Below are 18,054 nucleotides of genomic sequence, written 5' to 3' on the forward strand. Positions count from 1 at the left end.
GGCCAGTGTTTGTTTTTTTTTTTTTTTTATTCCAATATTTTTTTTATTTTTATGGTGCATGAAAGATCACAACATTTCTTGTATGGCCACAACAGCCTTAACAAGCGCATTGGTTACAAGTGTACGAGCATATTTGTGGTAGGAAAGAAACTTGTACATAGTTTAGTGAGTTGCTTGGTTCATAGAAACATTGATGAGTTTAGCTCGGGAGTAGCGAGGATAAGGATAAGGACCAGAAGCTTATTATCTAGTGAGCTTGTAGCAATTACGTATAATGAGGAGCGCTGCCTGTTTTTGCGTAAGTTGTATATACATTAATGAAGGCTATCATGTGCCTCCCAAGTAGCAGTAGACTTTGCAATTGCATGTTACAGTGAGTCATACAGAGGGTATTACTATGTCTGTGACATTCGGGGCTGACGCTCGTTTGAGGTTTTACAATAGTATGTCACCTCGCAGTGTATGTATAGGGTCCGACGTCTGTTTGCCACTGACTGCTTGTGGTGAGGATGTCATCTGCGTAGGAGTGGGTATTGGTGCGGTATGGTGTGTGATAGAGGTTTGTTGCGGTGGGTGATGCCCCATAAGGTGGGGTATGTGGTGTTCTGATGTTCCATGTTTGGAACACGGGGTCTGCTCTGGAGGAGGGAGGGCGGCCTGTGGGCAGCAGGGAGATGTGGGTCGAGGTATCCCTTCAGTTACAGTCGCCTGTAGCGTGGAGTCATGGGTATTGGGGACCTCAGGTAGCAGGTTGGTCCGTGGTGTGTGGTAAGGGGTCTGTCGCCGGGGTTCTGTAGTGTGTGTTTGCTTTGCTTCCCTGACAGGGCCCCCTTTTGTTACCTGGCGTGTGGCTTGTGTCGGCCTCAGTCAGGTGTGTGAGGGAGGAGTCTTGTGTGTCAGGTGTCACAGGTGGTTCTCGTGCTCAGCGTAGTCACTCTGGCAGGGGGTGACATGCGGTCAGGGGTAGTAGGGGGGGAGTGAAGGGGAGGTAGCGATGGCGGGGGGTGACCAGGAATTAGTTTGGGTGTGCCTGGGTGTGCCTGGGTGTGAGAGGTGGGGTGTGGGCTTCGGGCTCCCGGGCCTGTGTCCGCGTCCCAGCTCCCCCCGTCCCTGGGTCCGGCATCGGCGTGCTCATTTCGGATCCGTCCTTCCGTCGGGACTGCCTCCGATGTTCCGTCGCTCCTGTCTGGGCCCTCCGGCAGGGGGGGCCTCGTATTTGATCCCGGGGGTTGCGTGTCTCCTCCGGTCCCTGAGGGGGAGGCGAGCCATCTTAGCCAGTGGTACCAGGTGTCGTGGTAGCGCTGTATACGTCCGGCCGCTGAGAGGATCAGCTCCTCGATCTGTCTGATGTCCTCCACTCTGGCTAGCCACTCTCTCAGCGTCGGGGCCGTGGGTTGTTTCCAGTGTGTCGGGATAAGACTACGCGCCGCGTTTAGGAGATGTGGTATCACTGATCTCTTGAATTTAGGTGTGGGGATTGAGGTTAGTTGGAGTAGGTAGGTTTCCGGCGTGAGTTGTATGTTTGCGTCCGTTATGGTCACCATGACAGCGTGAATCGCCGACCAATAGGGTTTGATGTGTGGGCAGGTCCACCAGATATGGAAGAGGGATCCCAGTTCCCTCCCGCACCTCCAGCATTCGGGTTCGCAGGCATCTGTTATTATGGATAGTTTCTCGGGTGTCCTGTACCAGTGCGAGAGCATTTTATATCCTGTTTCCTGGAATTTGGTGGCTATGGATGCTTTATGTATGAGCGTGAACACTGTGGTCCATTGTTCCGTAGGGAGTGTGTGTCCTAGATCCCTTTCCCAGTATTTAGTGAAATAAGGGAGAGGTGCATCGGTGGATGGTGTAATCTGTGTGCGGTATAGTAACGATATTGCGTGCGGTGGGCTCGGGGGGTTCGTGCACATCATCTCAAAGGCGGTGAGGGCTCGGGTCGCTGAGTCCAGTCCTGGCGTGGTCTGCAGGAACCTCTTCAGTTGATGGTATTTGAAGAGGAGCGACCAGGTGTGCGGGTTGTTCGGGACCAGTTCTCTCAGGGTTGTGATTGCGCCCTGTTTGTACACGTCCTTCAACCTGCAGGGGGTTGGTAGCCCCAGCGCTGTAATGTAGCGGGGATCCTCCGCCGGAGGGAGTCGTGGGTTGTGCGATACAGGGCAGAGAGGTGAGAGCTCCGGAGCCATGTCCTTTTGTAGAGCCAGTCTCCTCCAGATGGTCATTGTGACGTTCAGCGTTGGATGTTGTTTTGGCAATTCGCCTTGCGTCGCTTTCGGTAGCCACGGGAGGAGAGGGAGGGGAGTTTGCGAGAAGCTCGCCTCTATCGGGATCCACAGTTTGTCTTTTGGGTTGTGTGTCCATTCAATCAGTCGTTGGAGGTGTATCGCCTGTCGGTATTTTGTCAGGTCTGGTAAGCCTAGGCCCCCATGCAGTTTGGGTTTGGTGAGAGTGGCAAAGTTCAGTCTCGCTTTTTTACGGTGCCACACGTATTCTGTCATTGTTTTCCGGACTTGTGCAAAAAAGGATTTGGGGATATGGACTGGTAGGGTCTGTAGGAGGTATAGGAGACGTGGGAGAATATTCATCTTGAGTACACTGATCCTGCCCAGCCATGTGATATGGGGGAGGTGCCAGGCATTCAGGTCTTTTGTGATTCGTTCCAGGAGGGGGGGGAAGTTGATGCGGAAGGTGTCCGTAGGGTCCGCCGATAGCCATGTCCCCAGGTATTTGATCGCCTCTGTGCACCAGCGGAAGGGGAAGTCGTTCTGCAAGCTGGTAACCAGCGCTTGGGGGCATCCCACATTGAGAATCTCAGATTTAGTGTAGTTGATTTTTAGGTTTGACAAGGTGCCATACGTGTCGAATTGCTGCAGCAGTTCTCTGAGAGAGTGCCGTGGGTTGGTGATTGTAAACAGGAGGTCATCCGCATATGCGGAGACTTTGCTGACTCCCCATCTGCCTCCAATTCCGGAGATGCCAGGTTGAGCTCTAATGGCGTTGAGGAACGGCTCCAGACTGAGGACAAAGAGCAACGGTGATAACGGACAGCCTTGTCTCGTGCCGTTTTTTATCTCAAACGGGTCTGAGAGGAGTCCGTTCACCTGTACTCTGGCTGTTGGGTTGGCGTACAGGGCCGATATCCAGGCCATCATGTGCTGTCCTAATCCGAGGTGTGCCAGTGTGGACCGCAGGAAGGACCAATCGACCCTGTCGAAGGCCTTCTCCGCGTCCGTTGAGATCAGTAGGGCTGGCAAGGGACCCTGCTTTGCTGCGTGGATCAGGTTGAGTGCCTTGGTGGTGTTGTCTCTGGCCTCTCTGCCCTCCACGAATCCTACCTGGTCAGGGTGGATTAGGTCTGGCAGTAGCGGTTGGAGGCGAAGAGCCAGAATCTTGGCGAACAATTTGAGGTCGGTGTTCAGCAAAGAGATCGGGCGGTAACTGGCACAGGAGGACGGGTGGCCAGTGTTTGTGACCAAATGGCTACTAAAAAAGACTGGACATCCCTTATTTGCAATACCTTGGATCGTCTACTATTGCAAATGGTATGCCATTATGGGTGTACATTTATTTCCTGGGCTACTATACAGTCTCAAAGGCAACGTAACCAATCTGGCGAATTTCAATTTCAAATGTAACACGCTATATTTGACCCTGTAACTTCCCAAAACACAAAAAAACCTGTACATAGGGGGTACTGTTTTACACGTGAGACTTTGCTGAATACAAATATGTGTATTTTATTGCAGTAAAAGCAAACAGTATTATGACATTGACAGTTAAAATGTCATGTAGAACTAAAAAAATTTAAAAAAATCTTATTTTCTCACACTTTTTTCATATTAAATTATGTTTCATAGCTACATATTTGATATTAAATGAAAGCCCTGTTTCCCCTGAATAAAATGATATATAATAAGGGGGGGTGCATTTAATATGAAAGAGGTGAATTACGGTTGGACAGACATATAGCGCAAATGCCAGGTTTTGTTTAGATTTTGTTTCGTTCACAACTTGTACATTTGGCTGCGGTGTTAAGGGGTTAATGGAGTGTTTCTTTAATATAAATAAATCCCAATTTAAGTACATTCTCTTACTTACCTGTCTCTCCCAAGGGGAAATTCCGCAGAGAGGGTCTCCGTACCACAAAATGTTCTGACCCCACCACAAATACCTTGTAAAGAGTAGCATTGTGATTAATGAAGCTTTGTAAGAGGCATGGGGGAGTCACTTCATTTAAACCCCCCTCGTTAAATATCAGGGACATCTGGAAGGAGAAGGAGCAGAGAGCAAAGCACATTACATGGACCATGACTACAAGAAACACACTGCGTTTTATGTGAAAACATTAGCGCTCCAAACACGGACAGCTCGTTGACAGCATACAAATTATCAATTTTATTGCAGCGTTAATCATGTGAAAATATATTACTGAAGGCCTCCATTTAATATTTTTGAATAAACTTTTCAAATGATGAAAAAAATACGTCATATATAAAAAAGAATATATAAACATACATCATATCATTTAAAAAATGTATCCAAAGATATTAAATCAATTGAAACGCATTTCCAACGTTATTAAATCGAATCCCAAGACAGGTATTAAAAAGGGATATTGTGGGACTACAATAAAAGCAGAGGCAAGCTGCAGAATTAATAGGGGAAAAGAGATTTTAGTTTTGAAGAAAGAATAGAAAAATATATCTGTTTACAAAAAAAAGTGTCTCAATGAGGCTAAGATAATATTATCCAAATATTTACAGGGCCTGTTCAAATGACAAGAGGTCATCTATTGAGACTTAAAGAAAAGAGATTTTGCCCCCAGTAGAGCAAAGTGTTCTTTATTTATAGTTTTTTGGTAATTGTTTTACTTGAATCATGGATTACCGAAGAAAGAAAACAGGAGAATGGGTACACATATCAGATAGAATAGTCACAGTGGTATCCAACATGCACAGCCTATCATTTGCGACTACAGCTCATAACATAGGTGCAGACAGTACAAACAGTAGTGCTCGTCGAGGGTATAACTGAAGTCGTGTACTGTGTACATATAGATACAATGGATACCCCTACAAGCCAACGTGGCTTCAGTGAGTCCCTCGACATTAAGGAGTAAATAAAATAGAAGTTGCAGATAGATGGAGGGGTAATTCAGGTCTATGACATCACAACTCAGATAGTTGTCAGCATTATTGCCTCATGCCGTAAGAGGTAGAGGGCAAAGTGTTCTTTACAGTAATAACAATGAATATGTGGAGAAGCAGAATATTGAAGGATATAATAGTGGATTTTCAGGACATTAGCAGCTAGTTGATCCAGGGAGAAATCGGATTGCCCCTTTGAAGTCAAGAAGGATTTTATTTCCGATTTATAGGAACATTAAAAAATGCATTCAATTGGAATGTTTGCCTTTTTTTGGATCAACAGCAGAAATGGAGATTAGTACATAACTATACGATGGATCACAGGTTGTAAGAACCCTACCCAAGTTTCCTAACATACACTTAGAGGGTACCCCAGCAAATACACACCTGGTGAGAACGTGGTCCGTGGGCGATTCGTGTCTTACAGACTGTAACAGAGAGAAGGAATGCAATGAGAAAGTGCCATGTTTATATCTATCTATCTATACTCCATGTATGATATGTATCTGCCCCCATTCCCAAGAGCCCAAGTTTACACTGACTTTCACCCTTTCATTACATGGGCAAAACAACACTTCAGATACCTCCCAAGTTTCTGAATTGCAATCTTTCTTTTTGCAACAATTTATTGTGTAGTGAATAAATTCAATGTATTTCATGGAGACAGTTAGTTAAATTATTCAGTGTATTTCTTGGAGACAGTTAGTTAATTAATCCAGTGTATTTCTGGGAGACAGATAGTTAATTAATCCAGTGTATTTCTTGGAGACAGTTAATTAATCCAGTGTATTTCTTGGAGACAGTTAGTTAATCCAGTGCATTTCTTGGAGACAGTTAATTAATCCAGTGTATTTCTGGGAGACAGTTAGTTAATTAATCCAGTGTATTTCTTGGAGACAGTTAGTTAATTAATCCAGTGTATTTCATGGAGAGAGTTAGTTAAAGTGTTTAGTGGAGACAGTTTGCGGTGTGTGAGAATATGTAGCAATGAATCCCTGGATGAAGCCAATTTGAACGTTGTGCCTATCAGATCGTATGGGGCACAGATTTAGACTGATAAATGAGGGGAAACAAGATGGAGTCTGGAAGACAGGAAGTTATAAAGATGTCCAGTGTCGTGTGATGGGTCCTATGATAATGTCATGCATTGTCATACGGCGCTGTTAAGAATCCACCAGCTCTCAACATATGGAGGAATTTAACTCTTATCATTCTCAGCCTATACTTAACTTGTATTGTGTTATGACAATACATACCCTATACTGTGTTATACACAGACAATACATACTCACCCTATACTGTGTTATACACAGACAATACATACTCACCCTATACTGTGTTATACACAGACACACTCACCCTATGCTGTGCTACACACAGACAATGCATACTCACCCTATACTGTGTTATATACAGACACACTCACCCTATACTGTGTTATACACAGACACGCTCGCCCTATACTGTGTTATACACAGACATACTCACCTTATACTGTGTTATACACAGACAATACATACTCACCCTATACTGTGTTATACACAGACACACTCACCCTATGCTGTGCTACACACAGACAATGCATACTCACCCTATACTGTGTTATACACAGACACGCTCACCCTATACTGTGTTATACACAGACATACTCACCCTATACTGTGTTATACACAGACACGCTCACCCTATACTGTGTTATACACAGACATACTCACCCTATACTGTGTTATACACAGACACACTCACCCTATACTGTGTTATACACAGACACGCTCACCCTATACTGTGTTATACACAGACACGCTCATCCTATACTGTGTTATACACAGACATACTCACCCTATACTGTGTTATACACAGACATGCTCACCCTATACTGTGTAATACACAGACACGCTCACCCTATACTGTGTTATACACAGACATACTCACCCTATACTGTGTTATACACAGACACGCTCACCCTATACTGTGTTATACACAGACACGCTCACCCTATACTGTGTTGTACACAGACACGCTCACCCTATACTGTGTTATACACAGACACGCTCACCCTATACTGTGCTATACACAGACACGCTCATCCTATACTGTGTTATACACAGACACGCTCACCCTATACTGTGCTATACACAGACACGCTCATCCTATACTGTGTTATACACAGACACGCTCGCCCTATACTGTGTTATACACAGACAATACATACTCACCCTATACTGTATTATACACAGACACACTCACCCTATGCTGTGCTACACACAGACACGCTCACCCTATACTGTGTTATACACAGACATACTCACCCTATACTGTGTTATACACAGACACGCTCACCCTATACTGTGTTATACACAGACATACTCACCCTATACTGTGTTATACACAGACATGCTCACCCTATACTGTGTAATACACAGACACGCTCACCCTATACTGTGTTATAAACAGACATACTCACCCTATACTGTGTTATACACAGACACGCTCACCCTATACTGTGTTATACACAGACACGCTCACCCTATACTGTGTTATACACAGACATGCTCACCCTATACTGTGTTATACACAGACACGCTCACCCTATACTGTGCTATACACAGACACGCTCACCCTATACTGTGTTATACACAGACACGCTCACCCTATATTGTGTTATACACAGACACGCTCACCCTATACTGTGCTATACACAGACACGCTCACCCTATACTGTACTATACAGACCCACCCTTTACTGTGTTATACACAGACACGCTCACCCTATACTGTGTTATACACAGACACGCTCACCCTATACTGTGTTATACACAGACACGCTCACCCTATACTGTGTTATACACAGACAGGCTCATCCTATACTGTGCTATACACAGACACGCTCATCCTATACTGTGTTATACACAGACACGCTCACCCTATACTGTGCTATACACAGACACGCTCATCCTATACTGTGTTATACACAGACAAACACAATATTGTGACACGCAGTCACAGACACTCATATAAACACACTGTGACACACCCCGAGAACTTTGCTCTTTCTGTACGTGTGACACAGAACACACACTGTGCACCGCACCCTGTCCAAGAGATAACAAACTATTTCATCCTGAAGGACACACTCTGTCGCATACACACACTATGCAGTGTCACAAAAATCAATCATTGTACGAGTTCACAAAGTCACTAACTATACAATATCTAAATATCACTCACTGCACAATGTCACATAAATGCACCCTATGCTATGTTACACAGACACACAGAGTATATGTGTCTATGAATGGCAGATGGGAGTACCTGTGTAACACTCTGTAACACAATGTCACAAAAACACACACTGTGCTATGTTACACAGACAGACAGAGTATATTGTGTCTGCAAATGGCAGATGGGAGTACCTGTGTAACACAATGTAACACTCTGTAACACAATGTCACAAAAACACACACTGTTCTATGTTACACAGAGTATATTGTGTCTGCAAATGGCAGATGGGAGTACCTGTGTAACACTCTAACACAAATATACAAACATACACACACACAGGCATTACCCTGTAACACTAACACAAGAACACACACATACTAACTTCTGTGTTAAATCGATACATACAGTACCTTTTTCAGACATACAAAATCACTTTGGGATAGTGCGCAGGTAACCTGTTTCTTTGTTAAACCCAACCTTTTGCCTCACACACTTTGATCATGCAGAAGTGTACTGATGGGGGGGGGGGGGGGGGGAGAGGAGAGAGGGTAGTCAGCCCCCATGTGACATACTGGAGGGGGTTTGCATAAACGTATCCATATTTTTTACTCAGAAGGACCACATTCCTATTAACACAGTGACTGTGTTACAGTTTCCACAGTAACACTTCAAATGGATACAAAACGTGTAACAATGATTTGTTATTCCTGTAATTAACACAAATGGAGTAATTCACAAACTGCTTATTGTGGAGAATTAACAGAGAAATAACAAATCTGAAGACAAAATGACAAAATTGGAACACTCCTCCACCACTCCCGCGTTAGTAAATAACCCTATCTGTGTTTGCCAGAAACATCTCTAACTAACAAGAGATAAGCTCATGGCGCCCTGTGCCCGCTGGTAAATGCAGGACTTGTACTTTGTATGTTCTGTTTACATACTCAAACACCCCACACCCCAGGAATGATTGGGTTCAGAGGTCATCAACTCTGCCTTGGCAGCCTTACTGATTGGGAAGGTGAGATGGGCCCGCACCAGGGAGACAATATCGCAATGTTTGGACACCAACTCCACACATGGCGGGGAGAAGACCGAGCAGATACCTTCAGAGAAAACAAGAAAAACACAGTCAACAACATGAATATACCATGCAATCGAGGAGAGATCTCCATTATACCCGAGCACACGTTTTTAGTAAATATGGCTGCAATGCTCTCTGTTCTATCTAGTAAGCTGGTAGCAAGCACTGTGAGCAGGCTATTTGGGGTATGTTGTCCATCTCCTACTGACCATTGTTGCGGGACTCCAGGCTGCGCAGTAAGTGATAGGACTCGAATCGATCGAGGAGGGTGTGCAGAGCGGGCAGGGGGTCCAGGAGAATAGTGTACGGGTGAGTGTCCAGATAGACCTGTAAAGCAGACATTAATAGGTTAAAGGGTTACTCCAATCATCATAACCACTACAGCCCGCTGTAGTGGTTATGATGCCAGGAGTACCCTGGCATGGTTCCCCAGTTATAGGACAAGCCGTTTAGCAACAGATTGCCCCCTTACCTGGGTTTCCGATGCTCCTTGGTGGTCCTGTGTTGTACGTTCTGCTTGTGCTGAGCGCGGCCCTCCCCTTTCATTGGCTAAGAGTATCAGGTGACTGACAATGACTGACATTCCGTGCAATGAAAGTAGCACAGAATTGACATTAGCCAGCTGGAACTCTTGGTCTGAGCTGGCTGATGACGCTACAATTACAAGGGGAGTTAAATCTCTCCAATGAGGTGTAGTTACAACTCAGGCAGCAGAAGGGTTAAACTCTGTATGTGAAGCCTTTCATGGTAAAGCACTGCACACACAGATTGCAGGCACCATAACCACTTCAAGTCACTGACCTGGTCATAGTACTTGGAATAACACTTTAATTCCTTAACAACCGAGCACTTTTTTGATTTGATATTAGCATAACATGTATTTGAAGCGAGGGGTGCATCGCAAGCACATAACCATATCATAACACATCGGTTTTGTTTATAGGTTGCTTTGTGGACAAAGTAAAAAATTTTAATTCTGTAAATTTACACAATTTAAATTTTTTACGTACTTGTTCGTATTTTATAAAAAATATCTGATAAATGAAAAGATTTAGACATTATACAATGTCCTTTGTCTTGCAATATTCACCCAGAGTCTGAAACGTTAGTATAAAAAGGAAAAAAAAAATTTGTTATCACATACGGGTGTGAAAAAAAAGTTAAATAAAATGGTCAAAATACCTTGCTTATAGGTATCTTTAATTATACTGAAGGCATTACTAGCAGTTCAGTTGATTGTAGAAATGTTATGACCCATTGATCCTTCCTTTACTGTTTGAAAACAGGGAGTGAGCTGACATTTTCAGCACAATTGCAGACATTAAATTAGTTACCAGTGATGTCTGGCAGAGAAGTTTGTTAATCTAAAGACTGATAACAGTATTGATACAGACTGATAATCATTACTGAAGGTTAAATTAGGGTGAGTGAGGCTTTGTGAACTAAATCTTATTCTGTAAAATAAAAAGGTTTATGCTCGATTTAGGTAGTGAAGTGGTTAATATGGTAGAAGGTAATACTATATTAACACACATCACAATAAGGTTCACGCTACACATATATCACTTGTGTCTGGTTCTCCTCATAGCAAGACTTACTGCGTGAATGGGGGTGGGAGGGAGATTGTGAGCTCTTGGGTAATACCATTAACAGTGATAGCAATGGGGACAGGGAGAACTTAATAAATCATAATGATGACTTATTAACACAGACACCAGGAAAACCAAAGAAGGTTCGGGCAAACCAGGGCTCAGTGAAGGCAGCTTTATTGAAACATCCTGCAGAGAGCAATGTATTGATCTCTCTAAAAGAGGTCTTGTCAAGCTGCACTTTGTGGGAATATTCTACAGACACCAAGAGAAAGGTTGGAGCAGTAGATACAATATAAAGGATGGAGCAGGAGATACAATACAACGGTTGGAACAGGAGATACAATATAACGGTTGGAGCAGGAGATACAATATAAAGGATGGAGCAGGAGATACAATATAAAGGATGGAGCAGGAGATACAATATAAAGGATGGAGCAGGATATACAATATAACGGTTGGAGCAGGAGATACAATATAAAGGATGGAGCAGGAGATACAATATAAAGGATGGAGCAGGAGATACAATATAAAGGATGGAGCAGGATATACAATATAACGGTTGGAGCAGGAGATACAATATAAAGGATGGAGCTGGAGATACAATATAAAGGATGGAGCAGGAGATACAATATAACGGTTGGAGCAGGAGATACAATATAAAAGATGGAGCAGGAGATACAATATAAAGGATGGAGCAGGAGATACAATATAAAGGTTGGAGCAGGAGATACGATATAAAGGTTGGAGCAGGAGATACAATATAAAGGATGGAGCAGGAGATACAATATAAAGGATGGAGCAGGAGATACAATATAAAGGATGGAGCAGGAGATACAATATAAAGGATGGAGCAGTAGATACAATATAAAGGATGGAGCAGGATATACAATATAAAGGTTGGAGCAGGAGATACAATATAAAGGTTTGAGCAGGAGATACAATATAAAGGATGGAGCAGGAGATACAATATAAAGGATGGAGCAGGATATACAATATAACGGTTGGAGCAGGAGATACAATATAAAGGATGGAGCTGGAGATACAATATAAAGGATGGAGCAGGAGATACAATATAACGGTTGGAGCAGGAGATACAATATAAAAGATGGAGCAGGAGATACAATATAAAGGATGGAGCAGGAGATACAATATAAAGGTTGGAGCAGGAGATACGATATAAAGGTTGGAGCAGGAGATACAATATAAAGGATGGAGCAGGAGATACAATATAAAGGATGGAGCAGGAGATACAATATAAAGGATGAAGCAGTAGATACAATATAAAGGATGGAGCAGGAGATACAATATAAAGGTTGGAGCAGGAGATACAATATAAAGGTTGGAGCAGGAGATACAATATAACGGTTGGAGCAGGAGATACAATATAAAGGATGGAGCAGTAGATACAATATAAAGGTTGGAGCAGGAGATACAATATAACGGTTGGAGCAGGAGATACAATATAAAGGATGGAGCAGGAGATACAATATAAAGGTTGGAGCAGGAGATACAATATAAAGGTTGGAGCAGGAGATACAATATAACGGTTGGAGCAGGAGATACAATATAAAGTATGGAGCAGTAGATACAATATAAAGGTTGGAGCAGGAGATACAATATAACGGTTGGAGCAGGAGATACAATATAAAGGATGGAGCAGGAGATACAATATAAAGGTTGGAGCAGGAGATACAATATAAAGGTTGGAGCAGGAGATACAATATAAAGGTTGGAGCAGGAGATACAATATAAAGGTTGGAGCAGGAGATACAATATAACGGTTGGAGCAGGAGATACAATATAAAGGATGGAGCAGGAGATACAATATAAAGGTTGGAGCAGGAGATACAATATAAAGGTTGGAGCAGGAGATACAATATAACGGTTGGAGCAGGAGATACAATATAAAGGATGGAGCAGTAGATACAATATAAAGGTTGGAGCAGGAGATACAATATAAAGGATGGAGCTGGAGATACAATATAACGGTTGGAGCAGGAGATACAATATAAAGGTTGGAGCAGGAGATACAATATAACGGTTGGAGCAGGAGATACAATATAAAGGATGGAGCAGGAGATACAATATAAAGGTTGGAGCAGGAGATACAATATAAAGGTTGGAGCAGGAGATACAATATAACGGTTGGAGCAGGAGATACAATATAAAGGATGGAGCAGTAGATACAATATAAAGGTTGGAGCAGGAGATACAATATAAAGGATGGAGCTGGAGATACAATATAACGGTTGGAGCAGGAGATACAATATAAAGGTTGGAGCAGGAGATACAATATAAAAGTTGGAGCAGGAGATACAATATAAAGGATGGAGCAGTAGATACAATATAAAGGTTGGAGCAGGAGATACAATATAACGGTTGGAGCAGGAGATACAATATAAAGGTTGGAGCAGGAGATACAATATAAAGGTTGGAGCAGGAGATACAATATAAAGGTTGGAGCAGGAGATACAATATAAAGGATGGAGCAGTAGATACAATATAAAGGTTGGAGCAGGAGATACAATATAACGGTTGGAGCAGGAGATACAATATAAAGGATGGAACAGGAGATACAATATAACGGATGGAGCAGGAGATACAATATAACGGTTGGAGCAGGAGATACAATATAAAGGTTGGAGCAGGAGATACAATATAAAGGTTGGAGCAGGAGATACAATATAAAGGATGGAGCAGTAGATACAATATAAAGGTTGGAGCAGGAGATACAATATAACGGTTGGAGCAGGAGATACAATATAAAGGATGGAACAGGAGATACAATATAACGGTTGGAGCAGGAGATACAATATAACGGTTGGAGCAGGAGATACAATATAAAGGTTGGAGCAGTAGATACAATATAAAGGTTGGAGCAGGAGATACAATATAAAGGATGGAGCAGGAGATACAATATAAAGGATGGAGCAGGAGATACAATATAAAGGTTGGAGCAGGAGATACAATATAACGGTTGGAGCAGGAGATACAATATAAAGCATGGAACAGGAGATACAATATAAAGGTTGGAGCAGGAGATACAATATAAAGGTTGGAGCAGGAGATACAATATAAAGGATGGAGCAGGAGATACAATATAAAAGATGGAGCAGGAGATACAATATAAAGCATGGAACAGGAGATACAATATAAAGGTTGGAGCAGGAGATACAATATAAAGCATGGAACAGGAGATACAATATAAAGGTTGGAGCAGGAGATACAATATAACGGTTGGAGCAGGAGATACAATATAAAGGATGGAGCAGGAGATACAATATAAAGGATGGAGAAGGAGATACAATATAAAGGATGGAGCAGGAGATACAATATAAAGGATGGAGCAGGAGATACAATATAACGGTTGGAGCAGGAGATACAATATAAAGGTTGGAGCAGGAGATACAATATAAAGGATGGAGCAGGAGATACAATATAATGGTTGGAGCAGGAGATACAATATAAAGGACGGAGCAAGAGATACAATATAAAGGATGGAGAAGGAGATACAATATAAAGGATGGAGCAGGAGAAACAATATAAAGGATGGAGCAGGAGATACAATATAAAGGATGGACCAGGAAATACAATATAAAGGATGGAGCAGGAGATACAATATAAAGGATGGAGCAGGATATACAATATAACGGTTGGAGCAGGAGATACAATATAAAGGATGGAGCTGGAGATACAATATAAAGGATGGAGCAGGAGATACAATATAACAGTTGGAGCAGGAGATACAATATAAAGGATGGAGCAGGAGATACAATATAAAGGATGGAGCAGGAGATACAATATAAAGGATGGAGCAGGATATACAATATAAAGGATGAAGCAGGAGATACAATATAAAGGATGGAACAGGAGATACAATATAAAGGATGGAGCAGGAGATACAATATAAAGGTTGGAGCAGGAGATACAATATAAAGGATGGAGCAGGAGATACAATATAAAGGATGGAGCAGTAGATCCAATATAAAGGTTGGAGCAGTAGATACAATATAAAGGTTGGAGCAGTAGATACAATATAAAGGTTGGAGCAGTAGATACAATATAAAGGATGGAGCAGTAGATACAATATAAAGGTTGAAGCAGTAGATACAATATAAAGGATGGAGCAGGAGATACAATATAAAGGATGGAGCAGTAGATACAATAAAACGGTTGGAGCAGGAGATACAATATAAAGGTTGGAGCAGTAGATACAATATAAAGGATGGAGCAGGAGATACAATATAAAGGTTGGAGCAGTAGATACAATATAAAGGTTGGAGCAGTAGATACAATATAAAGGATGGAGCAGGAGATACAATATAACGGTTGGAGCAGGTGATACAATATAAAGGTTGGAGCAGGAGATACAATATAACGGTTGGAGCAGGAGATACAATATAAAGGATGGAGCAGTAGATACAATAGAAGTCCATCTTAGTGTATTTTAGACTTACCTGAAGCTGCTGGACGAGATAATGGGATTTGAGGTCTTGGCCAGCTTCTACAAGAAGGTCTGACAACTTGTGTATAATCAGATCAAAGGGACCTTGGTTACTGAGGGGCAATGAGAGATCCACCTAATGGCAACATGTTTTGTTTTGTTTTTTTAATTGAATTTATCACCTGGGAACTATTTAATGTGAACCTGGATTTTTTACCTTGCACACATAGCTGCAATATAACTACTGGCCCACATAGCTGCAATATAACTACTGGCACACATAGCTGCAATATAACGACTGGCACACATAGCTGCAATATAACGACTGGCCCACATAGCTGCAATATAACTACTGGCACACATAGCTGCAATATAACGACTGGCACACATAGCTGCAATATAACTACTGGCCCACATAGCTGCAATATAACTACTGGCACACATAGCTGCAATATAACGACTGGCACACATAGCTGCAATATAACGACTGGCACACATAGCTGGTATATAGAGTAATATAACGACTGGCACACATAGCTGGTATATAGAGTAATATAACGCCCGGCACACATAGCTGGTATATAGAGTAATACAAGCCTGGCACGCATAGCTGGTATATAGAGTAATACAAGCCTGGCACACATAGCTGCAATATAACGCCCGGCACACATAGCTGGTATATGGAGTAATACAAAGCCTGGTACGCATAGCTGGTATATGGAGTAATACAACGCCTGGCAAACATAGCTGCAATATAACGCCCGGCACACATAGCTGGTATATAGAGTAATACAAGCCTGGCACGCATAGCTGGTATATAGAGTAATACAAGCCTGGCACGCATAGCTGGTATATAGAGTAATACAAGCCTGGCACGCATAGCTGGTATATAGAGTAATACAAGCCTGGCACACATAGCTGGTATATAGAGTAATACAAGCCTGGCACACATAGCTGGTATATAGAGTAATACAAGCCTGGCACACATAGCTGCAATATAACGCCCGGCACACATAGCTGGTATATAGAGTAATACAAAGCCTGGCACGCATAGCTGGTATATAGAGTAATACAAAGCCTGGCACACATAGCTGGTATATAGAGTAATACAAAGCCTGGCACGCATAGCTGGTATATGGAGTAATACAACGCCTGGCACACATAGCTGCAATATAACGCCCGGCACACATAGCTGGTATATAGAGTAATATAACACCCGGCACACATAGCTGCAATATAACGCCCGGCACACATAGCTGGTATATAGAGTAATATAACACCCGGCACACATAGCTGCAATATAACAACTGGCACACATAGCTGGTATATAGAGTAATATAACGCCCGGCACAAATAGCTGGTATATAGAGTAATATAACGCCCGGCACACATAGCTGCAATATAACGCCCGGCACACATAGCTGGTATATAGAGTAATATAACAACCGGCACACATAGCTGCAATATAACGACTGGCACACATAGCTGGTATATAGAGTAATATAACGCCCGGCACAAATAGCTGGTATATAGAGTAATATAACGCCCGGCACACATAGCTGGTATATAGAGTAATATAACACCCGGCACACATAGCTGGTATATAGAGTAATATAACACCCGGCACACATAGCTGGTATATAGAGCAATATAACGTTTGGCACACTTACATCCGTCACATCGTATCCGCGGCTCCTGAAAAATAAAACGTTTCATAATGTAAGATATAAAAATAACTACTGTGTAGACAGTAGGGTAACACACACACACAGTGCATATAGTGTAGACAGTAGGGTAACACACACAGTGAAGACAGTAGGATAATACACACACACAGTGCATATAGTGTAGACAGTAGGGTAACACACACACAGTGTAGACAGTAGGATAATACACACACACAGTGTAGACAGTAGGTTAATGAACACAGTGCATATAGTGTAGACAGTAGGGTAACACACACAGTGAAGACAGTAGGATAATACACACACACAGTGCATATAGTGCAGACAGTAGGATAATACACACACACAGTGCATATAGTGTAGACAGTAGGGTAACACACACAGTGTAGACAGTAGGGTAACACACACACACAGTGCATATAGTGTACTGTAGACAATAGGGTAACACACACAGTGTAGACAGTATGCACAATCGCACACTGCACACTTCACCCACTTGCAAAGTTCCTCAAAGACATGAAAGTTGAGTTTTCTTTTCTTCTTGTCGTTGACACAGACGCCGATTCTCTTCCTCCTCTGCAAGGCAGGCATGGTGCACAGTAAACCTGTCTCCCTGGTTCAGCCCAAGCCTGCTGCACTCACCTTTGGCCTGTCTCAGCTAGGTAATGCAGGATGTCTGATACCCATGTGGGGCAGGCACAGAATAGCTCACAGGAGAGTCAGGAAGGAACCTTCCCAGAGATACCAGCTGATTGCCATAAATATTGATTAGCTCACCGTTACCAGGGATATACTGAGTGACACACCTTGTAATGACAAACAGTACGGCAAGATGCATGTCACTGTCACATTTACAGATCGATTACTGTGTACACACACA

At 42.6% G+C, this 18,054-nt stretch overlaps 2 protein-coding genes across 3 annotated transcripts in view; both read right to left on the reverse strand.

The window, feature by feature from the left end:
• Positions 1 to 18,024, reverse strand: part of LOC134572329 (inositol-tetrakisphosphate 1-kinase-like) — a 26,989-nt gene extending 8,965 nt beyond the window's left edge. Inside the window, exons 1-7 of the mRNA XM_063431228.1 lie at positions 17,671 to 18,024; positions 17,160 to 17,184; positions 15,503 to 15,625; positions 9,663 to 9,780; positions 9,380 to 9,475; positions 5,535 to 5,575; positions 4,099 to 4,264 (exon numbers count right to left, since the gene is read on the reverse strand). Coding sequence (XP_063287298.1) covers positions 4,099 to 4,264; positions 5,535 to 5,575; positions 9,380 to 9,475; positions 9,663 to 9,780; positions 15,503 to 15,625; positions 17,160 to 17,184; positions 17,671 to 17,765 — 664 coding nt within the window. The 5' untranslated portion in view covers positions 17,766 to 18,024. The remainder of the gene's footprint in view (positions 1 to 4,098; positions 4,265 to 5,534; positions 5,576 to 9,379; positions 9,476 to 9,662; positions 9,781 to 15,502; positions 15,626 to 17,159; positions 17,185 to 17,670) is intronic.
• Positions 1 to 18,054, reverse strand: part of MRPS12 (mitochondrial ribosomal protein S12) — a 295,484-nt gene that overhangs the window by 59,922 nt on the left and 217,508 nt on the right. The gene's annotated exons all lie outside the window — the stretch shown is intronic.

Source organism: Pelobates fuscus, chromosome 9 (genome assembly GCF_036172605.1).
Source record: "Pelobates fuscus isolate aPelFus1 chromosome 9, aPelFus1.pri, whole genome shotgun sequence".
Lineage (NCBI taxonomy): Eukaryota > Metazoa > Chordata > Amphibia > Anura > Pelobatidae > Pelobates > Pelobates fuscus.